At 52.4% G+C, this 27,850-nt stretch overlaps 1 protein-coding gene across 1 annotated transcript in view; it reads left to right on the top strand.

Moving 5' to 3' along the window:
• Positions 1 to 12,731: 12,731 nt before the first annotated feature.
• Positions 12,732 to 27,850, top strand: part of CLMB (calcimembrin) — a 36,978-nt gene continuing 21,859 nt past the window's right edge. Inside the window, exons 1-2 of the mRNA XM_019634637.1 lie at positions 12,732 to 12,992; positions 22,381 to 22,423. Of these exons, the coding sequence (XP_019490182.1) occupies positions 22,396 to 22,423 (28 nt within the window). The 5' untranslated portion in view covers positions 12,732 to 12,992; positions 22,381 to 22,395. The remainder of the gene's footprint in view (positions 12,993 to 22,380; positions 22,424 to 27,850) is intronic.

Raw genomic sequence — 27,850 nt, 5'->3', positions numbered from 1 at the left:
CCCCCCTCACCATCACCACCACACCAGGCAGTGATCCCCTCCAGTAAAGGGTCTGGGTGTTACTCTTTTTTGTACCTCTAGATCTGTGCTGTCTGATACGGCAACTGACAGCCACGTGTGCCTCCTGAGGACTTGAAATGTGGCTGGTCCAAATCAAGACGTACTCTTAAGTGTAAAGTACACACCGGCTTTGGAAGACTGAGTATGAAAAGAAAGAATGTAAACGGTCTTATTAATAATTTATGATTACATGTTGAAATGATAACTCTTGGATAAATTGGGTTATAGGAAATATGTTATTTAAATTAATTTCACCTGGGGGGTTTTTTCCACTTTTTTTTTTTTTTTTAACGAGGCTACTAAGAAATCATAAGAAATGGCGCCTATGGCTCAGATTAGATTTCAGGTGGACAGCGCAGCCTTACACTTTGCCAGGCTGGCGCCTTGTGGCGGGTGCCTATGGAAAGTTGAATGAATGACCAGATGCTTGAGAACAGGAGAATCACAATGTCCCTGAGTCCCCTCTGGCTCGATCCCTGGCATTCTCAGACTGTGCAGAGAGGCTGGTCCCTTGCGTGACAGCTGACACCCTTCCTTTCCTCCGTTCTCCTTCTGCCCCAGAGGGAGTGAGGGAGTCGGCCTCACGAACCAGTGCCCGTGGAGGGAGGCCTGGGCATCTGCCGGGCCAGGCTCCCCCTGAGCAGGACCTCACAGAAAGCGTCACTTTGACCAGGGAAAGGATGTCCTTTGGAACAGCTCAAGCCCCTTGGAGTCTAGTGAGCACCCTCCGCTCCCTCCCAGCCGATGTGTGTGACCCTCCCACCCTGCTGCCACTGTCCCTGTATGTTCATCCAAAGCCCATGGGAGGTCAGGGCCACCCTGCAGGGGATTGTGAGCCAGCCGCTCTGCCTGCCCAAGGCCTCACTGAAGGATGCAAAGGGTGCTCGGCCCCGGGCACAGCGCCCAATGCCCAGGCCCTGCACACCACTGCGCCTGATGGTACCCGCTTTGATGCCTTGCAAAAGGTTAACTTTGAAGCTGCCAGTCAGGCAGCTGCGCCAGGCAGGGCTTGAAAAAACAGCTCTGAGGCCTGTAGCCCGCAGCATGCTGGGGAGCGACCCCCGAGCAGATGGTCTGAATTGTCTAGGAATTCCCCTCTCTTTCCAAAGATGTATGGTAACCTTACCCATTTGGAACCTTTGGGAAGAAATATATTCCACTTAGGGTTTCACGTAACTGAATCTTACTCCTTTAGGCACAATGCTTAAACATATTTTAATGGTTTTATGTGGGAAATGTTTACCGACGGCATTTATCCTTTACTCTGTGACAAACGGTGACCATCGGGTATGAGGCTGGACCGTTGAATGGCCCTCAGGTGCTATTGAGCATGGAGGACTGTCCCTCCACCGCTGTCCCCAGTGGCCACACTTTCTAGGTCTTTCGTCTGTTTTTCACAGGTTTTCCTTCTCTTGCTCTTCATCAGCTAGTGTTTCTGGCTGCATCAGAGCAGGTGCCCACCCCCTATCCTTCCTGACCTCATGTTTCCCGGGCTGTTCTGGTCCCCTTTGAAATGACTCTATTAATAAAGCTGAGCTGGAAAAGCCAAGCTTATTCAAGTAGATGTAAGATAAGGGCTAAGGTTTGGACCAGGTCTTACCTCTGACCCCTGGGTGGTCTTTGGCACCGGGCTTTGGGGTGTTGGACAGATGAGGTCCCCAAACATGCCCTTGAATAAGTGGTATTACTGCCCTTTTAAAAACACATTGGTATGTGCAAGAATGCCTACCCAAAGCAACAAATTCCCTACAGATCGCAAAGGACCAATCTCTTTGTCTTCAAGATGGTTCCCAGGATCTGCTATTTATTTCCCTGAATTTGACAAGATCAAAATTACTTCAAAAAGCAAACTCACTCATAGGCTGCAGGAGGCACAAGATTGGGAGCCATCCTTGGTTGCTCCTGCCCCCACTACACCCCACTGCCTTCTCCCCCACCTCTCAGACACTACCCCATCTCTCCATACCCACACTTCAACCCCAGGCCAGGTCAGGGCCTCCAGAGCCCAGCAGCAGACATGAAAACTCCCACCCACAATCATAGTTAAACACCACTGGTTTTGAAACGTTTAAAAAAATTATTCTTATATTGCGTTTGAAATTATTTGGCTAGGAAGTAACTTATTAAATTCAGCCTTGATGTTGAGGGCTCAGCAGTCATGCATACTCAGGAATCCTTGGGAAGCTAACAACCCTCCATGTGTTTTCAGCGGTACTGAGACTTCTGTGAAGACTAAATTTAAAGACACATAACAATTCAGTGTCTTAAGTAAACTGTCATTAGCTTCTATTTTGCAGTTTTCTCTATATTTTAGAACCCATGGATTTGTTTTTTGTTTTGTTTTTACTTTTGGACTGGGTAATCCATTCTCCTGATTCAAGTTTCAAAAGGGACAAAGGAGATGGAGTCAAGTCCCCCACACAGTCATTTTCTTCTCCCTTTTGAAAGAAAGGATTGAACATTTGTAAGGTCTCTGTACCTTGCTTTTCTTCACCTGGAGATCTTTCCATGTCGGGACATAAAGAGCTTTGCCATTCTTTTTATCTTTATTTTTTTTTAAATCTTATTGGGGAACAGCCATGCTCATTGGTTACACATGGCTTTCATGCTACAATGGCATAGTTGACTCTTTTAGGGAGGGTGCAGCTCACAGTGGCCCATGTGAGGATCAAACAGGCAATCTTGATGTTATCAGCATGACACTCTAACCAACTGAGCTAACCAATCACCCCTGTCATTCTTTCTTATGGCTGCAGAGCAATCGCTTTTGTTTTTGTTTATTGTGTCGTGTCCCCAGCCCGCCCCCAGCTCTGGAACAATTTTATAGGCTGGCGGTGAGGCCACAGGGCCAGGCACCAAACACCTCCTGGTGCAGGCTTCCCACCCCACCCCTCCAGCCCACCCTCCTTGAAGCAAAGTGGAGCCAGCTTTCCAGCACGCCTCTCTGAGCTGGCCACTCTCTGCTGAAAACGCCTCAGTGACCAGCTGCAGCCATTGTCAGAGTCCAAACTCCTGAACATGACCCCAGGGGCCCACTAGCCTGGCCGCCTCTGACCTCTGGCATGGCTCACGCCGCCCTCCCCCTGTCAGCTCCTCCACTAGGCCTCCTGTGGGCCTTCAGGACAGAGCGGCCCTGCTGTCACTTCTCATCTGCCACCTTCCCTAAGGAACATCTTCTTGCCTTGTCCTTGAACCCTGCCATCCACCCGCCACCCCTGAACTTTGCTTCGGCAACCCCCCTTATGCTTGCCACCATTTGTCAGGGCTCTCTGCAGACTCCATGAGGCAGGGTCTTCTTGCTTGTCTGTTCCCCAAACTGCCAGCACCTGACTGAGTGCAGATGCTCAGTAAGGAGGAAGAAATGAATGAATGAATGAATGAATGAATGGCTGCTTCAGCTTTTCACCGCCACAAGTGTGGGCTGGGAAACACGTGACTTGACTCCTGATCCCACACATGCCCCCTAACACCCAGGGCCACCCACTCGGCCTGTTAATTTGACCTTCTTCACCTGCGCCATCAGAGGATGCTCTCCAAGGCACCCAGGGCAACGCTCCTTTTTCCTCTTCATCACCCTCTTCTGACTCTGTTTCTCAACTTGCATCTCCTTCCATTCGTTCTCAGGTTGCTTCTGCTTTTTGTCTTCCTCCTTCCGCCCCCTTCATGCCAGTTCTTTTTTAGGACCCACCTTTTGCTCCCCCTCGTCCACCAGGGTCCCAGGCTTTTGTGTCTGCTGCAGTTCCAGCTCTCAGGCTCTGGTGGGGCGCATCCACCTTGCTAATTTCAAATGCCCCAGAGCCCTAGAAGCCTCTGCCCTGCAGCGGGCACCGTTCTAGCATCTTCGGGTCACCTGGTCGTTCCAGGGCCCAGCACTGTCCCTGGAGGAGGTACCTCTTCCTTCCTCTTCTGGCCACTCCCCACTCCAAGGAGGAGTTTCTGTGGTAGCCATTGTTGTTCTTGTTGTTTTACCGCTTTTTGTTGTCTTTGTTCTGTTTTCCAGCCTTTAATGAAGTGTAACTTACATACCATAAAATTCACCTTTTTTAAGTGCACGATTCCATGATTTTTTTAGTAAAGTTACAGATCCCTCTGCCTATTTACAGTCCCTCCTCATTCCCAGCCCCAACCCTGGCCCACCACCGACGTGCTTTCTGTCTCTACGGATTTGCCTGTTCTGGACATTTCGTATTAATGGGATTAGACAATATGTGCCTTTTGGTGTCTGGCTTCTTGCACTGAGCATAGCGGTTTTAAGGTGCCTCCATGCTGTACCATGTATCAGTACTTCCTTTTTTTGGGGTTGAGTAATAGTCCACGGTATGGCTAGACCACAGTTTGTTTCTCCATTCATCAGTTGATAGACATTGCAGCGGCTTACACCTTTTGGCTCCTGTGACTAAAGCTGCTATGAACGTTTGTGTACAAGTCTTTGTATGGACATACGTTTTCAGTTTCTCTTGCATAGGTGCCTAGACCTGAAATTGCAAGAAGGCATAGTAAGTAAATATTAAACTTCTTAAGACTCGGTCAAGCTGTTTTCCAATGTGGCTGCATCATTTTACGTTCCCAGCAGTCACATAAGACTGACTCCACATCCTCACTGACATTTGTTATTTTCCTCTTTTGATTCGAGCCATCCTTGTGCCTGTAAAGTGGTACCTCACGGTGGTTTTGATTTGCATTTTCCTAAAAGCTAATGATGCTGAGGTTCTTTCCATGTCCTCCTTGACCATTTGGATATCTTCTTTGGTGAAATGCCTTTTCTGTTTAATTTTTAAAATTTAAATTTGTTTTTAATTGCGTTATTTGCCTTCTCGTTATTGAGGTTTAAGAGTCCTTTATGCGTTCAGTCCCTTATCAGATATATGATTTGCAGATGCGTTCTCCCTGCCTGTGGCCTGGCTTTTCATTTTCTTAATGCTGTCTTTTGAAGTTTTTAATTTTGATGAAGTAGCCATCGATTCTTGTGACTTTCCATCTGTTGGCAGATGCTGCTTTTTCTGCTGGGTGCGGCAGTCTGGGCTTTCTTGGGGCTGTTTTTTTGCTGTGTCGTTCTCTCCTGGGCAGCCCCTGGTTTTCACTGTGTATTAGCGATTGCGGCGTTCTCACGCTGACTCTCACCCACACCATACGTTGAGGAGTGCCATCGTGGAGAACCCAGGCTCTGCTACCCACTAGCCCAAGACCGGGGCAAGTGACAGCACCTCTCTAGACCTCAGTCACCTCTTCTGTAATAGGGGGGTCATAACAGTACCCACCCCAGAAGACCGTGCAAAGTTAGTACTGAAAATAACATCTGGTACCTAATTATCTCAAAACCAACGTTAGCTAGGATTTGTCTGGTTCTTTCAAAGTTACAGTGGATTTACAGCACTCTCACTTTTGATCCTTACTGCAGCCCTCTGAGCTGGTGCTCCTCACCCCATTTTAGGGGTGAAAAACTGAGACTCAGAAAGGCTGAATGACTTGCTTAAGGTCTCACAGCCCATGAGGGGGCTTGCTGAGGTGTCAGCTCAGGTCGGGAGGCCTCCAGCCCCAACGGCTGCTCCTGGAAGTCAAAGTGAGATATTCTACAACCCGACATGCTCAACTCCCACGGCTCCACATCAACACAGCTCATTAAACCAGACATGAGAGGCTTATCAGTGCTGCCCCAAGCCAAGCCCTCGGCCCCCTGGGGAAACGGAACTGCTACAACACAGTGTGGTCTTTGCAAGGTTGGAGGGCCCAGGTATGTGGGGAGCAGTGAGCAGGGGACCAGGACCAGACCCAGCCTGGGGTGTGAGGAGGGGGCTTCGAAGCCACCCCACCCCGCCGAGGGCCACCGGAGCTGCAGGGCGAATGTGAGGTCTCAGGTGACCCTCTCAGGCAGACAGGCCCGCAATGATTGTGGCGTCCTGGCCTTTGTGGCCAGCTTACCCCCCACCCTCCTGGGGCCTGTCTCCCCAGGGCCTGTGTTTCTTTCTTTCTTTTTTTTTTTTTTACTTTATTTAGGGCATTTTCAAACATATACGTGAGAAAGAAGAGCACAAGCATTCCCCATGTACCCATCACCCAGCTGCAACAATGACCGCTGCAGGGCCATTCTAATCCACTCTCCCAACCACTGAATAAATTCCAGGAGTCCTATCATTTCATTCCTGTGGCCCCCATTTTCAAAAATCCCGCAGTCCAAGTATGGGTACATACATGCAGACAAAAGTTACCCCAAAAAGAGAGAACCACCTGCCACCCGCTCCGTATTGGTGGGTCCTGGTGAGAGAGGCCAGCCCTGCCCTTCCCCAGCCACGCATCCTTGGTCCAAGCTATTTCACCTCTCTGAGCCCCAGTTTCCTTACCAGTAAAATGGGACACCAATGCCTACTGCTGGCAAGCTGGCTATGGAGTCTGCCAGGACTACAGACTGTAGGTACACAGGTATACAGCAAAACAATAAAACACAGCAGGAAGGTCAGCCCCAATGTCAGGATGGGGCGGGAGGGAAGGAAATGGGACCGGGGAGGGGTACACGCAGACCTGTGGATCTCTGTAAACAAATCTCTTAGGGAAAAAACAATCGCAAGCAAATATAGCAAGTTTGTCTGTTACAGTTGGGCGGTGAATATGTAGATATAACTTTTCTCTCATGCTCTATGCTTTTTTGGATATTTGGATTAGTTCATAAACCTAATTGCAGCAAATTAACGTGAAGCTTAAGCAAAGCAATAACTCAGAAAGTGTTTGTCATGTAGTAGGTGCTTACCTCGGTTATATATTGCTGTGTCACAAAACGCCCCAAAGCTTAACCATTTTATATTTTCTCCCAGTTATGTGGGTTGCCTAGGCTCAGCCAGGTGGTTCTTAAGTAACTCATGACGCTGACTGGGGATGCTGTCCCCTGATAGGGACTTGCCAGGGCTGGATGTCCAACCACACACACACACACACACACACACACACACACACACACGCACGCACGTCGGGTGGGTGGTGCTGGATGTTGGCCGGGAGCTCCGCTGGGGCTCTGTCAGGCAGTCTACACCTGGGCTCTCCCACGGTTGGGTGTCTGTCAGCATGGCGATTGGGCTCCAAGAAGGGGCCTTCGGGGAACAAGTGTTCCAGGATGGAGGAAGCAGAAGCCACCAGGGCTCTTTACGGCTTAGTCGCCTCTGTTGTATTCTGTTGGTTACACAGTCGCAGGACCACAGATTCAAGGAGGGGGACATAAGCCTAGCCTTTCCATGGGGAGAGGGAGGAAGCATTTGCTGCCGCCTTTAACTGTGCTCAATAAATGATGGTGGAATACGGAACTGAATTTCAGAGACATGCCTCGAATAGAGAATTAACTGCTGGTGGGGCTTGGGGAGTTGTGAATGGAAAGATCTTTCCGCCTTCAGCCCTACACCCGACCCTCCATGACACCTTGTGGCGCCCCTCCGGGCCCAAATACCTTCAAAGCCACACATGACTCTGTGGTGCTCCCAGGGCATTGAACGGTCATGCCATGGTGATCAAGAAGGTCCAAGGCTTCTCAGGCGCACATCAAGTCTGCTAGGAGGCCAGTCTGCAGGGACCCCCACTCTCCCACCCAGCTGCCATGGCTGGTGTTTCTATTTAAGGCTGTCCTGAGCCAGGAGAATCTTCAGCCACCCTTTGGCCCCCACTGAGCCTCAGGCCTGCCTTGATGTCCTGCACGGCTCATAAAGTTTCCGGGGGCATCACACCTGCCGGCCAGTGATATCTCGGCTCTGCCCCTCCCTTTGGTTCCTCTGGTCCCCTCTCCTGGTGTGGCCCCAGTGTGGCCACCACCCCTCTCATCATCCATGCTGCCACATTTTGGCAACTGAGAAGGCACAAGCGAGCGGGGCCATGCAGACAGAACCAGCCTGTCCCGTTTCTGGGCACAGCAGCCTCACGGAGACGTTCTCTCCCCTGCAGCTCCCCCGGGCAACTCCCCGGGTTTGGCATTTTGGCGGGTGGCTTCCTTTGGGAATGGGCTGTGGCACCTACTTCTTGTCTTAGAATGAGTCAGGTTCCCTGATCCCCAGAAACTTTCTGAGAACTTGCAGTGCTTCATTTGCTCATTCAAACCTCCATTTGTTCTGCAAGGATGTGTGGAGTACCTGCCCTGTGCTGGGCCCTGTGTCCCATGCTGAGGGGATGATGGCCAGCAGTGGGGACCTGGTCCCTGCCCTCCTGGGGATCACCTGCTAGTGGAGAGACAGCCCTTCAGTAATCGCGCCGATACACCCATGACAGGCTGCAGTACCCGCAATGGGGTTCCAGACTGGGAAAGGGACACTTGCTCAGAGCTATGAAAGAGTTACTGGGCAAGGGTGGGGTGGGGAAGGGAGGACATTTCAGGAGGAGGGAACTGTCCTACTACAAGCCCGGTCTGTTTCTGCCTTCTTTGGGCTGCACCCTGAACCCAGAAACCCCACAGCAGGGGTTTCCTCCTGATTGCCACACACACGGCTTCCCTGCTCCCTTCAGGGGCTTCCTCACAGGTCACCTTCTCAAAGAGTCTCTCTGTCCACCTTGTCTAAAGTGCCAGCTCTCCACCCCACCCTTTACAGCCTCCTACTCTGTTTTATTTTGCCTTCTTAGCACTCAGACTCTAACATCGATGAAGGGTAAGGGGTTTTGACATCTCGTTCCCTCGCCATATTCTCAGCACCTAGAACAGTGCCTGGTACACGGTAGGTGCTCAGCCAATGCTAGAACTCTTATTGAATTAATGCACTGGAAGATGCTCTCCAAACTGTTAATCCCCAAGAGGAGAAAAGGGGAGGAATTGCTCAATTTACTCCTCTCCCACTTCCTCTGCAGACCAAGGAGTCTAGAGCTGAGAAGGTAGGGCTTTGGGGGACACGTGTCAGGGCCCTGACATCACACACTTACACCCACACACCCGGGGCCCACCCCTAAGGAATCCCCACTTCCAGCACCTGCCTCTTCCCCAAGCATCAGGTGGTTTTGATCACAGGCAGGTAGGGGGCTGCTGCCCTGGCTTAGTCCCCCGTCCTGTGGATTTAAGGCTGATCCCCTTCCACGCCAATTGCTGCCTCTGCTTCCAGATGGGTGGTGCAAGGTGAACCCACTGAGCTCCGCTGTCCTCCCAGAGCCCAGGAGGTGCCCACCACCAGCTTCCCACTCCAACCACCCCAAAACCAAGGCCAAGTTCTTCAGGTGATGGGGCACCTCACCTGGCTGCCAAGAACGCAGTGTCCAACGGGGTTCTCTTTCTCACTTTTTTTTTAAAACAAAAATCTTTATATTTTGGAAATTTTCAAACACATATAAACGTAGGGAAAATAGTATAATGAACCTCCATGTACCCATTCTTTTTTTTTTTTTTTAAGATTTTTATTGGGGAATTGGGGGGATGGGAACAGTGCTGGGGAATTGGGGGAAGGGGAACAGACAAGTTGCTGTCGTTTTGTTCTTCAGTCCAGTTGTGGAGGACGTTGCTTCACTGGCCCAAGTTGGCACCATCATTGCGCTCTTCCCAGATGAGGCAGATCAGTCGCCGGCTTCTGGACAGCCGCTCATTGCGGCTGCTGGCCGCTCACGCTGGCTGCTGGCCACACACGGTAGCCCATGGCAACCCACTGCAGCAGGGGCTGCAGCCTATGCCGTCGCCGGCGACTCACAGCAGCCCATCTCCAGGTTGAGCCGTTGTTCAGCATCTTAGCTGTAGAGGGCAGTGTCACTGGCCCTCATATGTGGGATCCGAACCGGGGCCCTCTGGCATCCCAAGCGAGTTCTTAACCATCGCGCCACTCGGCCGGCCCCCATGTACCCATTCTTAACTTCAACAATTATCAACATTTTTTTCATTATTGTTTCATCTCTCCCCCGACCCCACTCTCACTCTGCCACCTTTTTATTTTCCTGGAGTCAATTAAAGCAAACTTAATGTTCATATTAATTGAGTCATAGTACTTTTCCATATGTATCACTAAGGGCCTTAAAGATACAGTGATACCACTATCACATCTATTAAAATTAGTAATACTTTTTAAAAAAAATATTTTTAAGCGTCTTTTAACTTTTTTTTAACTTTGTTGGGGAACAATGTGTTTTTTCCAGGACCCATCAGCTCCAAGTCAAGTTGTCCTTCAATCTTAGTTGTGGAGGGCGCAAGCTTAGCTCTAAGTACATTTGCTGTTTTCAATCTAGTTGCGGGGGCGGGGAGTGCAGTCCACCATCCCCATGCAGGAGTCGAACCAGCAACCTTGTTGTTTAGAGCACGCACTCTAACCAACTGAGCCACCTGGCCGCCCAAAATTAGTAATACTTTTAAAGTATTATCTAATACACAGAGTGTGTTCAATTTTTGGTATTATCTCACAAACATCTCTGTAGCTGGTTTCTCCAAATCAAGATCCATACAGGTTTCACACACTGCATTTGCTTGATCGGTTTCTTCAGTGTCTAGTTTTGCAAGTGTGCTCTGAGGAGCTTCGAGGTTGTCCGTGGTAGCTGCCTATCACCTGGGCGTTTTCACAAGACACCCATGCCTGGGCCCTACCTGGACCAATTAGGTCAGAATCCCTGGGGTGAGCTGGGCCTGGATGTTTGCTTTATTCATTTTTATTTATTTATGTGTTTCGCTCCCCCCAGTGATCCTGGCATGCTGCCAGGGCTGGGAACCACTGGAACGTACTTAGGAATTCTCAACGGGCAGGAGCGATTGCACCCCCAAAGGGACATGTGGCAATGTCTGGAGATGTTTTTGGTTGTCACAACTTGGGGAGGTGGTTGATGCTACCAGCATCTGGTGGTTTGAGGCCAGGGGTGCTGCTCAACATCCTATAGTGCCCAGGACAGAGAATGACCCGGCCCCAAAAGCCCAAGTGACGACAATGAGACATTCTGATACTGAAGCACAAACCCCACAGTTCTCAAGGGGTGGAGGGGAGGGCCAGGGGGTGAGTGGAGGGGGAGCAAATTAAACTGGAATCTTTCCATTCCTTATCTCAACCCCATATAGTTGACAAAAAGAATCCTGCTGGGCCTCCTCTCATTAGGGACCTGTTGTCCCCTCCCTGCCAAATTAGGGTTGGGCCCAACTTCCCCAGGACAGGGGGCTCCTCTCTTGGCTTGCGACAGGAGGACCGCACAGGTCAAAATACACCACTAATGGCCTGGATGACCTATGACTTCCCTGTGCCACAAGTCCCACTCCTGGAAAATGGGGAGACTAACTAACTGTCTCTCCCTCAAAGGGCTATCCTGAGCAGGTGGTGACATCAGGGCGCCTGCATAGGTATCCTGCTCACTGTGGTACCCCAGTTGCTGGCACAGAGTAGATGCTCAAAAGCTTTTGTAGAAATGAATGACTCCCCATTTCTCCTTGTGGAAAACCGGGGCCCAGAGAGGGGATGATTTCACAACCAGTGCCCAGCATTGCTCCTGCTCAAGGCTTCTCAGCCTTCAGAAAAGGTCCTTCTGGAACAAGTATGTGGGTGGCTGTGCCCACCATCCCCAGGGGCTTCCCCCACCCCACTTTTAGAGGAAATGAAAGGACACAGGACCCTCAGTAACCCACCTTCCCTGCCAGGGTGGGGAGTGGGGACAGGTGAACAGAACATCCTGTCTCTAACGCTACCCCCTTCTGTCCTTGTATTTGGGGAGGACATGATACATTTTCTGCCTGTCACTCTGGGCTTGATATGGTCGGGGGAACAAAGCGATTGCAACATCTTTAGGGATAACTCAAGGGGACAGCACACAGCTAGGATGCTGACTCCACTTCCTACAACGCAGCTCTTTACTGCATTCACGGAAGGAGTGTCGCTGTCCTGCTGTGTGACTCAGTTTCCCTTTCTAACTCTCCAGAAGGACACAGAACACCGGGTGTGGAGACCTGGGGCTTGTAAGAGGGAGCTGGTACAACAGGCTTGTGACAATGACAGGAAAACCACGTGGTAGGGGATCGCTTTTGTTCCTCCTGGCAAGCTGGATACTGCCTGCAGAGGCCGCCTCACAGTGAGAGCCTCCTAAGAAACCCATATGGATAAAAGGCCCTGCACCCACGCCAAGGGGACCTGGGGAATTACTCCCCGCTAGGAGATATCAAAACCCTGAAGCCCGTCCAAAGGTCAAGTGGCAAGTCCTGACACCCCCTCTTGGCCTGTTTCCCCCACAGAAGTGGGGTGTGAAGGCACGTGCAGAGAGCAGAAGGATCAGACCCTAACACAGGGAAGCCGCCCTTTGATCACGAGAGCCATCTGAAGCCCCACAGCTCTAGCGACAAGATGGGGAAGGGGGCGCACTGCTTACATGACCCCAAGGCCCAAGCAGGGGTGTGGGGCTGGTGATGGCGAGATGGGGGACTTCTTGCCTCTCTTCTCTGCAGCCAGGCAGTGGGGTGCACTCAAGCATGAGTGGTCCCCCTTTTCACCACCCAGGGCTAGGATGCACAGCTACAGTGAGCTTGGCGCCCAGACTCGGGGAGGGGCGCGCGGTGGAGAGCCCCCCTCCGCCCCGGGCCGCGGCCCAAACTTTCCCCAGGTTCCTCCAGGGCCGGGGAAGAGGAAAGTAAGGTGGGCAGGGGGAGGCCGGAGGCGCGGGCGCTGGGTGCGCCCGGGGAACTCTCCCCAGGAAGGCGGCGGGCGGGCCCTGCTCCGCCCCCGCACCGCCCCCGCTCCCGGCGGGTGCGATCTGGCGCCCGCGGGCAGGGCGGGGCTGCAGCCAGCGCCGCCCCGAGGGGCCGGGGCCGGGGCAGCTAGAGGCGTGCGCGCGCGGCGGTGGCACGGAGCGCCGGCCGGGGCGGAGCGGCCCCAGCGCACTGCCCGGCTCGGGCCATGACCCTCGCTGCTCTGTCTTGCAGGCTCGTCGCCGCGGCCCCCCGAGCCCGGCTGCCGCTGCCGCCGCCGCCGCCACCAGCGCCCAGGAGGGCTCTGTGCGCCCCGGGAGCGGCTCCGCAGTGAGCCCACCAGGAAGCGGTGAGTGCCCCCCGCCATGCGCCCCTGGGTGCTTGGACCGCGATGCCCAACCCACCCCACTCCACCCCTTCCACAAGAAGCTGCTCTTCCCGGGAGCCGCAGCCCGGCTCAGCGGCGTCCACGCCCCGCAAGCTCTAGCGGAGGGAGGGGCGCGCTGCGGGGAGGGGAGGGGATCCCAGGGTTGGTGGGGGACCCTCACGGGCCCAGAGGCCCCCCAAGTTCTCGCGGACTTTTCTGCGGAGACGCAGGTTTGGGGAAAGTTGGGCCCTCTCTGGCCATGTTGCAACTTGCACCCGGCTGGTAGGGGTGTGTCCCTGCGCGTGGAACCTCTGGCCCCCTACTCTCCACCTGATACCCTGCGCTGTCACGAGTTCCTTGGGAAGGGACCAGACCGCCATTCTTCAAAGCTGGAAAGGAGCCCGGCCGGGGCGGGGGCAGGAGGCATCGAGTGGAACCATTTCCCCTCTATCGAGTATTTAAAAATATATTATTTATGAACCGCCTCACTTAGGGGCCCCCTTCGCTCCCAGGGCATCAAAGCAGGTTTGCAACCGCAAAGGGCGATCAGTGTGAACGCACGCGCGACTTCTCCCGGCCCGCTGAGCTCAGCGGAACTGAGGGGAGGCACTCTTTACAAAGGAGGGGACCCTCCGCTCCACTGGGCCGCGTGGTGGGCGGGGTACCGGGAGGTACGGCCTTCTCTCAGACTGCCCCTGGCTGTTGGGCCTGATAGAATGGAGAGAAAAGTCTGTGGGGGCTGAGCAGCCCTGAATCACTGAGCAAGAGGGAGGGAGAGGAGTTGAAGGGCAGCCAGGGGAAGACACTCAGAAGGTAGCGCAGCCTTATGTGGGACAAACATCCCGTTTTACAAATCAGGAGACTGAGGCGCCAAGAGGCACTCCTGGATTGGCAGGTTCTGGGGTTTCCTGTCCAGCCCACAGAGGTACTCCGGGGCTTGATTAACTTTAGAAACACCCCCTAACCTGCCCAGGCCACACCTACCTTGGGTTCTGGGTTCCCACCCCTAGGTATTCCTTCCTCTGGATGGGAGGGAGGCAGTGTATTTATGGAAAGACTTAATCCCTCTGGCCAGCTCCAAGGAGGCTGAAAACTCTGCCTCCTAATCTCCTATCCCTGGAAGCCCTTTCCTTGCTGGTGGGGTCCCTGAGCCCCAGGTTTAGGTCACCTCTGGAGCCTTGAAATGGGAACGCCCCTCAGTGGACACGAGAGCAATGATATTTAATGTTTCGTGAGCACTTGTCCTGTGCCAGACCCTGTGTACTCCTCAGTGCTGGTGCCAATCACCCGCGTTTTCTCTTTGCATCCCTCTGACCCAGTACTGTCATATCCCCATTTTACAGATGAGGACTCAGAGGCTTGTAAAGGTAAAATGACCTAAGAGCGCAGGTGGGTAAGTGGCAAGTCCAGGCCTTGAACCCCTAGCCCTCACAGTGAGTTTCTCTTGAATATAGCAGAGGCCAGGCCAGGCCTCTGAGACCACCAAGTGCAACAACCCTTCCTCCCCCCATTAAAAGATTCTTAAGATAGATACACACAGTGATATGTACACATCAGGGAACCCCCAAATCAGAGAACCCCCTCTTGTCCCTCCCATCACGTCTCCCCTTGAGCCAGTGGGTGGTTCTGTGTCTCCTACAGGCAGTGCCACATCATAGTTACTTCTTATTTGGTGCAGAGAACACATTTGTTTACTTTCATCTTTGCAGGGGATGAGCTGGCAAGCACTCACTGCTATGGGCTGGTAGTTTGTGACTCCTGTCTTCAAGGCTGCTGTAAAAACAATTCCATCCTTTTCAGTTAAGCCCGTGGCTAGTTAACCATCAACCTGACTTCTAATAGCATACCCCTTATTTTTAAATGACCATTTCTACGGACATATAAACGCGGAAAGGTGCACACCTTGCAAGCACTGAGCTTGATCATACGGAGGCCTAGAGGAGCAGTGGGCAAGTATTTTGCTCCAAGTTACATGGCCAGTCAATGGGAGGCCGAGGCTGGACCCCAGGCGGCCCCAGGCCCTGCCTGGTGACCGAGAAGCAGGTGGGGATGTCGGTGGGCACCCTGCTCCTGCCCCACCCCTATCCTTTTTCACTTCCTGTTGGTGAGTCCCTGTGGACGCTGCAGCTGCTCTGCCTCCCCAGAGGCGCTCAGAGCCGCCTGCGGATCTGTGGGCTAAAGCCAGGGAGATGCTCCGGTTTGCACTCTGTGTACCAGGATGGGAGACATGCTAACGCTTGTAGCATCTGTTTCCAGCACAGTCCCTTTGACTGGAATTGCAGGAATTCTAATCCTGTGGCAAGAAGAAAATGCCTTTTCTAAAGAAGGAAGAAAACCAAGATTTGCCATGTGCCTCCTGGGAGCCCCGGCCCAGCCAGCCTCTTAGTACCTTCTCCCCTATGTTTGCAGGAGGGAAATAGGGTTTGGGAGAGTGAGAGCTTGCCCAGACTGCCCCAGCAGGGAGTGGAACCTGGCTCCGTCTAGTTTGGTGGGTCCACCCACCTAGTCAAACTGTCAAATTCCTGAGCTGTGATTCTTCACTCCTGCCCCCTCCTTGGTCCTCGAATGAGGTCTTTGTGAAGGAAGTAAGGTGAAGTGGCACGGTGAGTCATGACCTCCACGGGTTTATTTTGATTTTATCTGGGAGGTGGCTGTCAAGAGGCCAAGACCAGCCGTCTAGCCTGACCCTGCCTTTCACTAGCCCTCTCTGGGCCTCCATGGCCTCCTCTGGGAAACCCAGGTATGAGAAGAAATAAGACAACCTCTGCCTAGGGTTGCCAGATTTAGAAAAAAAAAAAATACAGAATGCTCAGATAAATTGCATTGCAGATAAACGATGACTAATTTTCAGTATGAGTATGTCCCATGCAATAATTGGGCATCCTGTGCCTCATCTGGCAACCTTTTACCTATAGCCACTTCCAGCTCTAGATTTGTGATTCACTCCGGGAAGGTTTAGGTCATGTTCTGGAGACCAACATTCATGATCCACAAAAGTAGTCACTGAAAGGGAAGCCCTTGGCACCAGCATTCTGAAAGCAGGGTCCCTGCAACCAGTGAGTGGTTCTTGTGTCTCTCGCAGGCAGTGATCCATCTTAATTACTTTTTACTTTGTGGAAAGAACATATTAGTTTACTTTTCTCTTCACCTTGAAAACCTTCAGGCAGTGAGCTGGCAAGCACCCACTGCTGTGGGCTAGTAGTTTACAGCTCCTATCTTCAAGGCTGCTGTAAAAACAATAACAGACAACTTGGCCAAGTGTATCCTTTCCCCTGGAGATGCTCATGGTTTTAGAGAGGGCTGTGTGGTGTGCAAAGCAGCAGACATCCATTTCTCTCACGACCGACCGCTCAGAGGAGGAGCGGACCCCTGCAGGAAGAAGTCCGTTTTTATCATTGCCCCTCTGTCACCAGAGAGGATCTGGGTGGCCCTTTGGCCGTTGAGAGAGTTTTATGCCTGGGTGCAAGAAAGAACCTGTTCTACTTCAAGGTGTTGAGCAAATAAGTAACAATCTGATTTTTTGAAGGGAACATAAACAGAGCCCAATTCAATCTGAAAGGGAGGTTTTTCACACTCCTGCAAATGTGTGAAAGAGAGAAATTTATACCTAAACTAGCAGTTCTTATGGACCTGACTGTACTAGTACCATCTTGCCAAGCTAAGGGGTCCCCTCCCATTAGACCTTTATTTTCTAATTACGAAACTGGGTGTCTTCATAACAAATTCAAGCAGTGCAGGACTGCGGCATGTAGAATGATGCAGCACTGACGTGTGCGGTGAGAATTGCCCGGGCTTTGACGTCCAGCCTCCCAGAGCTGTGGCTCACTAGCATTTGACCCCTCAGAGCTCCCTTCCCTCATCTCTATAAAAGGGGGACTGCAATGGTGTGTCCCTGTTAGGGTTCAGTGGAGTCATATCTATAATGAACTCAGCCCAGGACTTGGCTTCTTGAAAGCATTCTCGTGGTATCTGTCAGCTGTTATCGTCACGATCACGATGAAGTTTAAAGTAAGCTTAAAGTAAGCGTAGCCCCACTCTTCACAGTTAGGTGTCTGCCAGGCTTCCATTCCAGACAGATATAGAATCAAGCTTGAACCCCTCCTTTGCAAACATCTCAGCCCATTTACGGGGGCGGGGGCAGTCCTCTCCCGCAAATGCATCATTGTAGCCCCTGCTGAAGGGTGGCCCTCCTCCTGGCAACCCTGATGACAAAGGGAATGAGACCTGCCCACGTTCCCAAGTAAATCACCCCTGGGAGCACTTCTTCCCAATACCCCAGACCACACCACTGATCGGATCAAGGACCACACTGCGCGGGTACCCCTGGAGGGTCTTCTGATGCAATGCCTTCACAGGAGTACTCGATAGCGATATTACAACAGTGACAGTGATGATAACAAGGATGGTAAAGGGATGAGTGTCCCAGGCCCTGTCCCAGAAGCTGAGGGTAGGGTGCCTGTTCTGCCGATGAGAACACTGAGCCTAGTGGGGCAGAACTTAAGCACCTCAGACACAGAGAGGAAAGTGGCTTGCCCAAGGTCACACAGCTCCTGCATATGTCCGGTTCTTCCTTGTCCCTCGCAGCCCAGTCTTCAGACCACCGCTTTCGTTTTGTCCTTGTGGGGAGCAGAAGCACGGTGACAAGAGTTAAGAGCAACGTTTGTCGGGATAAGAAAAGTTGGTTTGTGTCAACTCTCCATTTGGGAATTTCAGAAACCCTGAAATAGACATGTCTGTGCTACACGTAGATATGACCCCTTGATGGGACATTTGCCTGACCCTAGTACAGCTTCTTGTCCCCTCGTGTCCCCTGAATCCAGGCTGGGTCCTCAGCCTCTTGTTTGGTTTTCTTCCTCCTTCCCTCCCTCCCTTCTATCCTTCCTTCTTTGAGTGTTTATTTTTGTTTTTGTTTTTGTTGTAATTTTTATTGGGGAACGTGTGTTTTTCCCAGCACCCATCAGCTCCAAGTCAAGTCAGTGTCCTTCATTCTAGTTGTGGAGGGCGCAGCTCAGCTCCAAGTCCAGTCGCCGTTTTCAATTTAGTTGCAGGGGGCATGGCCCACCATCCCATGCGGGAATCGAACCTGCAACCTTGTTGTTCAGAGCATGCACTCTAACCAACTGAGCCACCCGGCCGCCCTCCCTGAGTGTTTTGAGATTGGTAGTTTTAAAGTTACAAGACAGCTTTCAATTCAGGACAGCCCTTCAGAGAGGTGGTAGTCCTGGCACAGCATAACACAGAGCCTTCCCTGGGCCAGAGCCCTGGCCCTTGGAACACACCTCCAACCATATTGGAGAGGCTCTAGGAAAACTGGATCTGATGCATCAAACCGCACCCTGTGTGTGACTGCTGGGAGGCAGTGGCGTTGGGCGCAGAGGCCAACGTCACCTACTGTGGTGGCTCTGTCTCTGTCAGCTTTTTCCTTTGCCTACTTCTGTTGAACTAGTTTGAAGCTTACTTACAGAAAAGTTGCAAGAACACAGGGTGCCCCGGTACATCCTGCACCAGATACGATCACGTAGCCACATTTGCTTTATCGGCTTGCTCGCTACGTGCGTGATGAGCATGCTATGATGTGCTGGCTGAACTACTGGAGAATTCAGTTGCGGAAATGATGGCCTTGACCCCACACACATTTCAGTGTGTGTTTCCTAAAAGCAAGAACCCTCTCACAGAACACGGCACAATGATCAAAATCAGAAAACGGAACATGGGCCCCGCCCTGCCCTCTGATAGACAGTTGTCTTTCCTTTGACTCTTCTTTTGTTTTTCAGACACGCAAGTCTGTAATGAGCCACCATCTCCCAGCTCCCACAGCACATAGCATCCCCCTGCCCTCACTGTATATTGGCCCTGCACCCCCACCACTGTCATCGGGTGTTTTTTTTTTGGTTTTTTTTCTGGAGTGTTTTACAGCAAAGTCCTGACATGGCTTCATCTGTGAGGACTTGAGCATCCATCGTTGTTCAAACCCTCGGATGGGATGTGTTAGAAAAATCTCCTGGGTGGGCTGTGACCAAACTTAACAAGGAAGAGAACAGACTATAAAATTGGAGTGTGCTGTGCGCAGCATGCGTGTACGGCTGTGATGTTAAGTGTCTTCGTTACAGTAGCCATGGGGGGCGGGGGGGAGCCCTGAGTTTGTTGATGATCAGGGCTGCAGGGCCCCTGGGCCGGAGACCCAGCCTGGGGAGGGTTGGGGAGAGAGACAGATGGAAAGCAAGTGCCACCACCCACTGAAAAGCTCTGTGTTGGAAAGCATGGGCTCTGGAGTTCAAAATGCTAGGCTTGAATCCTGGACTCGCCACTTGCAGATGACCTGTGCAAGTTAACTCTTGCAAGTTAACAGAGTTAACTCTCTGTACCTCAGTTTCCCCATCTGTGAAGTGGGGATGGGAATGGTCCAAACCTCACTGGGCTGTTGTGAGGACCAGCTGATCATAAGTCTCTGTCCAGGGGCTCTGCCCAGTGCTGGGCACACAGTGAATGCTCAAAAGAGGTGCCCACTGTTCCCACAGGCCTGGTCTTGGGCTCTCTTTTTCTCCAGCCCCAGCCCCTCCTGTTCCCCTGAGGAAGGATACACTCTCCTCAGCACCTCATCCTGCACATTAGAAATCTCTTGAGGAGCTTTTAAAAATCCCAGTGCCAGGCCACACCCCAGGCCAATTACCCTGGAATCTCTGGGGTGGGACCCAGGCATTGGTCTTTTATAAAAGTGCCCAGGTGATTCTGTTGTGCTGGGAAGATGCAGTGCTTAGCACTTCTCCATCCATAAGGAGCATCCCCTGGGTCTTGTCGAAATGCAGTTCCTGAGCTTGCAGGTGGGGTGGGGCCTGAGAGCCTGCACTTCTCACAAGCTCCTGGTGGTACCCATGCTGCTGCTCCAGACCACACTCTGAGGAGCAAGGCCCTGGAGAAAAGGCCTCGCTGGAGACTGCTACCTCTCTTTCCTCCATTACTGTCCTAAATAATAGCAGCTGATACCTCTTGGACGTCCACTGTGCGCCCAGCACAGAGTGAAACCCTTTTACAGCCATCACCTGACATCCAGTCCTTGCTGCTACTTGATGAGGCTGTGAAAGCATCATCCCCATTTTCAAGATGAGGAAAGTGAGGTCTAGGATGGTTAAGGAACCTGCCTGCAGTCACATGACTGAGCCAGGCTCTGGTCCTGGCCTGGAGAGCTACTGCTCCAGGGCCAGCTCCTAAGTGGGAGTGCTTCCTGTTAATACATAGCTGTCCAGAGTCTTTTCCCATCGGTGTCTGTCTGTCTCTCTCTCGTTTGCTTGTGCTCTCTCCCCCACTCTCTCCCCTCTTTCTCAGCTGCCCCCACCTCAATCTATCTCCTAGTGCATGTCTCCAGTCCACCTCCTACCCACCCCACAAATACAACCTAGCTAAAATGAAAGCCTTTATCGTGGCCCCTCCTCCAAACCGGCCCCTCCTAGGGTCCCACCATCTCCCAAGCCTGTGTGTCACCTGGACTTCAGCTGCTTCTCCCTTCCACTGCCCCATCATCTTTGAAGTTCATGCTCCACAATTTCTGGCCCAGAGTAGAGCTTCTTTGACTTTAACAAGCTCATGGATCCCAGGGAGCCTTGTTAAAATACTGATTCTGGCTCCGTGTGTCTGGGTGGGCCTGAGACGCTGCATTGCTAACAGGCTCCTGGGGTTGCTGAGGTTGTTGGTCCAGAAGCACAGCCTGTGTGGCGAAGGCCTGGGGCACCCCGGTGTTTCCTAGCTGGCCCTCGGCCTGCACAGCCTCCTAGAGTGCAGACTTGTTGCTCGGTGCCCTGAGAATAACCTGGAACCCTGAAGCTCCCAAAGTCTAGCTCGTCTTTGCCTCTCTAAGTCCTATTCCTGCCACAACCTCCCACCCTGTGGTTCCTCCCATGGACCACGCCCTTCTCGTCCTCTGGGCCTTTGCACATTCTGTTCCTGTGGCCTGAAAGGCTGTTCCCTGCTTGGCTCATTCCTGTCTATCTTTAGGGACATGTTCCCCGGGCCTCGCAGGCTGGGGCAGGAGCCCTCCACTGTCCCCCTAGCCTCACTCTACTTCCCCTGGGCTCACATGCCTCTGTCAGGGCTGATTGGCATATCTGTCTCCCTGGCTAGTCTGAACAACTTAGATTGAGGTGTGGTGCCCTGTTTGGCCTTGTATCCCCCTGTGTGGCATCCTTTTGACATCAGATTGCCAGGATGAGGAATGTGTGGGGAATGGGGATGGGGCTGGGAGGTTGGGAGGTCTGACCCCAGGGAATGAGGAAAGCAGGAAGGGTTGGGAAGCATCCGAGAACGACTGGCAAAGCCAGAGGTCACCTGCCTTAGAACCCAGCCTTGACTAGAAGAAGCAGACCATGCATTTCAGAGGGCAGGGCTGGGGCCCTTGCTGGGCCACACACCTGTGCCAGAAATCTAAGGGGTACTTCTCATAGCCACCCTCCACCCCTCTCCCCTCATCAGTACAGCACACAGGGGATGAGGGGTTGAGGCCCCCTCCATCAGCCTCAAAGACTCAGGGAGCCCTCCGAAAGTGGAAACAAGAGCTTCCCTTTCCCAGGGAGGCCTACAGAGCCTCAAAAGCCCCTGTGGGGTGGGCCCCAGCTGTGGGTCAGGGCAGTCTCAGGTTCAAATCCCAGCTCCACTCTCCTAGTAAGCTGGGTGGCCTCAGGCAGGTGATTCCACCTCGGTGAGCCTTGATTTCCACATTTGTAAAATGGGTTCAGTAATTGCACCCCACACGGTTGTTGCTGAGGATTGAGTGTCAAGAGCGTGCCCGGGCTGGAGCGCCATCAGCTGCTGCCTCTATTTTATTCATTGATTACTAAGGATGCATCACATTGCAGGAAGATCCTGGGAACACGGGTTGAGACAATTTTAACGCCCATGGACTGGGGATTGTGCGCCCCTTCTTTTATAGCTTAATCTGTCAGTTCTCCAAAGAACAAATCAGTACTTTAAAAAAGGGGCACCCAACATGCTGGGCTTTGGGCCACCCCCGCAGCCTGGCATGAGTGAGGGTCTTCACATCATGAAGTCAGCCACTGGCCCCTAGAAGGAAAGGCCAAGTGGCTTAGGTTCCGCATCGCCAGTCCCCCGACCACTCCCTCACCTTCACTTTACCCACCCGCCCGCCCAACCGACCGCAGCCGGCCTCCAGTATATTTAGCTTTGAGGCGCCTGAAAGTTTTTTCCGCCAGCACAGTCTCAGCTTTGAGCAAATGCAGCCCAGATGTACTCAGCAGGCACCGGCGACCTGGAGGCCGCGGTTTCGCTCCCCACTGCTTCCTGTTGTGCACCCATCAGGGCCCCGGGGGGTGGGGCCTGGCCACACGTGGCCAATACAAACAAGCCTCTCCTCTCTCCGCAGGCCGGCGCCGCCGACATGGGGCTTAAGCTGTCCTGTCTGAAAGGTAAGGCGGGTGGCTCTCCCCCACCAGCTCTTATTGGGGGGTGGGGGGGGGTGAAGGAATGAGGCAGGAGAGGGCGCGAGGGTGGACCCTGAAACCCTTGTGTTGCTGCCCTGGAGAGGGAGGGGGCTCCCACACTTACAGCAGCACCTGTACACAGTAGGTGCCTATAAATGCTTGCTCTGACTCTGGGGGCCCCTCCAGGCTTCCCCTTTCACTGGAAGCTGAATGATGTGGGAGAGTCCCAGCGCCCTTTGGGCCTCAGTTTCCCCCTGGAAATTAATCCCAGGCTGTGGAGAGTAAGGGGGTAAGAGGCTCCACACATAGGTGCCAGGCACGCTTGGGGTGTTTGCTTTCCACCCCGCCGCCTGTTATCACCAAGATAGGAGGTCCGGCCTGCCGGGGCCCAGGGAAAGGCCAGCAGGGAGCAAGTTCTAGAAGGACACAAAATCACTGAAGGGTGTTGTGGGTGTTGGCAGAGTCAGCTCAGACCTCTGTCCTGTGCTCTAGACCTTTCTGTCTAGCATCTGGATGACCCAGACCAATATGGCCTATATGGAGACCTCCCCTCAAGGCCCATTATTTCATGACAGATGTTCCCACCCCACATCTCCCCAGCCTGAAACCTGGGAGTCTCCCAGGATGGCCCCTCACCCTCATGAATCATGCCCATCAGCCCTGACTCTCCTCCTGGATGTCTGAGGCCTGCCCCTGGCTCCATCCCTCCACCACAGGAAGTCAGGAGGCATGGGAAGGTCAGGCCAGGATGAAGGACCTTCTTCCAAGTCCCACAGCTGAGATGAGTGAACTCCAGGAGCGCATCTGATTGGTCCAGCTCAGGCCCCTCCCTGGGGGGTGGGGCATCTTGATGGACAGCTCCTCCAAGACTGCATACAGTTGGGGAGCAGTGGTTTTTCTGGAGAAAATCAGAATGTTGTTTGCCAGGTGGGGATGGGGTGCTGGAGAGACATCGACAACCTACATCCCTCCAGAGCCGGGTCCCTCTGAGGCTCCAGGCTGAGCCCACGCAGGAATTGAGGGAAGTGTTGAGTCAGCACCCATGGTGGGTGGAGGTCCAGCGGTTGTGTCCAGAGACCAGGCCTTAGAGCTCTAGGACTATCTTCTTAGACTTCCCTGTGAGTCTGTCTCCCCGGTGCCCTGCACAGAGTAGGTGGTCAGGACAAGCTTTTTGTTGTGGTTTTTATGGCGGTAAAATACACATAACATAAAATTTATCATTTTTAACTATCTTTAAGTAGACAGTTCTGTGGCATTAAGTACGTTCACATTGGTGTGCAGCCATCACCACCACCCATCTCCAGAACTTTTTCACCTTCTCAAACTGAAACTGTCCCCATTAAATACTCACTCCCTATTCCTCTCCCCCAGCCCCTGGCAGCCACCATTCTACTTTCTGTCTCCATGGACTTGACTCCTGTACAGAACCTCACATAAGTGAAATCGTACAGTAATTGTCTTTTTTTTGTGACTGGCTTATGTCACTCAACAAAATGCCCTCAAGGTCCATCCATGTGGCAGCACGTGGCAGTGCTCTATTCCTCTTTAAAGCCGAGTAATATTCCACTGTGTGTGTAGACCACATTTTGTTTATTCATTCTTCTGTCAGTGGACACTTGGGTTGCTTCCGCATTTTGGCTGTCGTGTCAAGACATCGTTGAGAAATAAACCAAGCCCCTGGAGAGACCTCTGGGACCACTTATCTTCCAGCTCCAAAGCTGGGTGCTCAACCTGAGGAGAGACCCAGGAGGTGCAGATGCTGCAAGTCCTTGGGAAATTACTCCACCCAGGACCGAAAGCCCAGGCAAGCAGGCTGAGTGCTCCTAGGGGCTGGAAGCTTCTAAAAAGGCCTCCTTTGAGGCCAGGACCTAGAGGAGCTAAGTGCTGGAATGGGAGCCTACAGTTCCAAGCAGGTTTGCTCATACATTTTTCATTGCTAGCTCTCTGGGACCAGCCCACCAGCCCTGGGCTGCCATACCTCTGCCCTCCCTGCAGCCTTGGCCAATACAGGCTTAGGTGTGACTGGGGGGTTGGGAGGGTGGGGGTCAGGGCACAGAACCCTTCTCTGTGCCAAACCAAGACAACCCTGGCCCATCAGCCCTGATGCCCCAACACCCCAGACCTTCCTCCTCTGCAGAGCCTGATTTTCAGCTTTCCTGTAAGGGATATGTCACATTTGAGGAAACCTCAGCGTGCTGGATACCCCGTAGCCCTGTAACCCTCACAGTGGTCCATGTGCCTTCTCTTTCTCGGATGCCAGCAGAGATGGTTTTTCCCTGGTTGTCAGTGCTGGCACATGCAGTTCTGTGCACGGTCTTTTAATTTCTTTTTTAGTTAATGTTTGGGTGTGAATGCTGTCTTTCTTGAGGTGGTAATCATTTTCACAGTTCTTTAATATCTGTATCAGGTTCTGTCAAGAGTTGGTCTTTGGATTTCCAACTTTTTGCTTTCGTAGATAATGCCATTTTGAACATCTTTGTTTGCTGATTTTGTAAATTATTCTTTCTTTGAGATACATTCCAGCGATCAGAATCCAGGTTAAGTAATTAGAATACATGGTGGATTCTTATTGGAGGCTTAGAGCCTGGACAAGTCCCTGTTCTCTGTATTATATGCAGATAACCCATCTGTCCCTCTTCCCATCACAAAGTGGGTACCGTTGTGAGTCCCAGTTTCCAGATGAAGAAGCTGAGGCACAGAGAGGCAGTGCAGTTTGCCTGGGGCCACACAGCTGGCTCCCATGTGGGATTTGAACCCAGGCAGGCTGATCCCAGAAGTCTGGCTTCAACCACCACCTGTATGGCCTCTTTAGGGGAAAACATTTTAATTCAACATTTAAAGTAGCCACTGTAGCCACTTGAGCTCGTTAAATTCTTCACATTAACCCTATAATATGGTGTCTTAGTGTCCTGGGGTTACCATAACAAATGACCACAAACTCTGGGGGAGCTTAAAACAACAGAAATGTATTTGGTTACAGTCCTGGTGGCCAGAAGTCCCAAATCAAGGTGTCACAGGGCCATGCTTCCTCTGAAATCTCTAGGGGAGGATCCTTCCTGCCTCTTCTGGTTCCTGGGGGCCCCAGGTGTCCCTTGGCTTGTGGCCACATCACCCCAGTCTGCGTCCGTCTTCACATGGCCTCCTCCCTGTGTCTCTGTATCCTTACTCTTATAAGAGTAAGGACTCTTATAAGTCCAATCTTTGGACTTAGAACCAGCCTTAAATCCAAGATGATCTCATCACGAGATCCTTAACTAATTACATCTGCAAAGACCTTGCTTCCAAATAAGGTCATGTTCTGAGGTTCTGAGTGGACGTGAATTTTGAATTTGAAGTTGGGGGGACTCTATTTAGCTCATTACAGGTCACGTCACCTCTGAGCTTTCTGTAGGTGGGAAGGAATGTGCTTTTCCTGGCTGGCAATACAGACTCAGCCCAAGGTAGGAGATCATGAGAGAGTGACACTGGGGAGAGGAACGCAGCTGGGCTGAAATCCTCTTGTCGCTGGTTCCAAAGCAGAGTGGACACAGCGGTATACTTTAAGTGGGGTCCTTCTGTCCAAGGGCCTGGCCATAGCAGTTGTGACATGTGGGAACGTCCCATCCTCCAAGAATGCCTCCCTCATGCCCTCTTGGGTACAGGCTGATGCGTGCTGGGTGAATATCCCTGTGAGCCTGGCACTGCTCCCTAAGCGTGTGTCTTCGTTCATTTTATCCTTACTACAGCTGGATGGCATAGGTAACTTGACCGACAGGGAGACTGAGGCATGGGGAGCTTTAGATGGCTCAGGGTCACATAGCTGGTCAGAAGGGGCTTGGTTCAGCAGATGGCAGGGAGGGGTAGTGGTTTTCCTGGTTCGTGTGTACATTCTCTCGTGGTCGGCAGTGGGGTGGCACTGCCCAGGAAACAGCACACTGGGGCTGTGTAGGGCTCAGTGGGGTCCCTGGACTGGCACCCTGTGAGCATCACCTGGAAAGTAGTGAGGCATGCCAATTCTCGGGACCCACCCAGGTCTACTGAGTCAGAAGCTCTGGGGGTTGTGAACAAACCCTAAGGGGATTCTGGCACCTGCTCAAGTTTGAGAACCACTGGTAAAGTGGCTCTGGGATCAGAGAGATCCGAGTTCAAGTCCCAGTCTGCCCCTGACTAACCACAACTTTGTGCAAATCACTGCACGTGTCCAAGCCTCAGTTTCCCCATCTGCAAAATGGAATGATGAGTGGGACCACCTCCTGGGTCAGGTTTTGAGAAATAGCTAAGGTGAGCACTAAAGCCCAGGTCCAATGAACAGGGTTTCCTGCCTACCTCCGCCCTCTGCACTTTTCCACTCCGGTGGCAGCTCCAGCTGTGTGGGGACCTCGATGGGGGAAAATTAAACTGGAGGTGCAGGTTTCCTACCGAGGCTGCCTCGGGGAGCTGGCATGGTCTCTGGGTCTCCCTGGAGGGTACCAGTTCCTGAGATGGGGCTGGCCCCAGCCAACTGGCCTTCTGGGCAGCCTGGGGCCAGGCGGGAAAGGGCCAGGAGGTGGAGACTGTCCTGGATTGGTGGTTGGTTCATTTGTTTAATAGACTTCATTATTTAGAACACTTTTAGATTTATAGAAAAATTGCAAAGACAGTACAGAGCTCCCATATGCACCCCCAGCCACTTTCCCCTGTAGATAACATCGTACATTAGTATGGTACATTCACTACAATTACGGAATCGATTCAGGTACATTATTTTAACCCAAGTCCACACTCTAGTCAGATTTCCTCAGTTTTTACCTAGTGTCCTTGTTCTGTCCCAGGATCCCACCTTACGTTTCGTTGTCATGTCACCTCAGGCTCCTCTAGGCTGTGACGGTTTCTCAGAAGTTCCTTGTCTTTGTGATATATTTTGTGTTTCTGTGACACCATTTTGAGGATGACTGGTCAGATGTTTTGTAGGGTGACCCACTGTGGGCATTTGGCTGATGTTGGTGGGTTTTTAAAGTCTATCTTGCTGAGTACAGGATGACGGTGATGGTGGGGACTGAATGACACATACAGCCCCTCCTCCAGGCATTTCTCCCAGCTTCCTACCCGGGGGCTCAGAGCCTCTCCTGCACTTGGCCTGTGACTCAGGCTGGGGGTCAGATGGGGGCTGGCAGCTACGTTGCCCATTTTTCTAATTGGTGTTGGAGGCCCAAGATGAGCCCCAGGTCACACTGAATAGGAGTCACGCCGTATTGCCCCACTCTAGCGTGAACGCTTAGATCCCACTGTCCCGTAGCTGACGTCCAGAGTTGGCCAAGACTGTTCATGGCACAGACGTTGATTGCGTCCCCACTAACTGCTGCGTGCTAGGGCAGAAGCCAGCCTGGCCCACCCTGGGTAGGGATGGTGTCACTGAACAAGCAACCAAGCCTGAAAAAGATAGCCTGGGAAAGC

Source organism: Hipposideros armiger, unplaced genomic scaffold (genome assembly GCF_001890085.2).
Source record: "Hipposideros armiger isolate ML-2016 unplaced genomic scaffold, ASM189008v1 scaffold_19, whole genome shotgun sequence".
NCBI lineage: Eukaryota > Metazoa > Chordata > Mammalia > Chiroptera > Hipposideridae > Hipposideros > Hipposideros armiger.
This window is presented reverse-complemented; position numbering and strand designations above follow the sequence as displayed.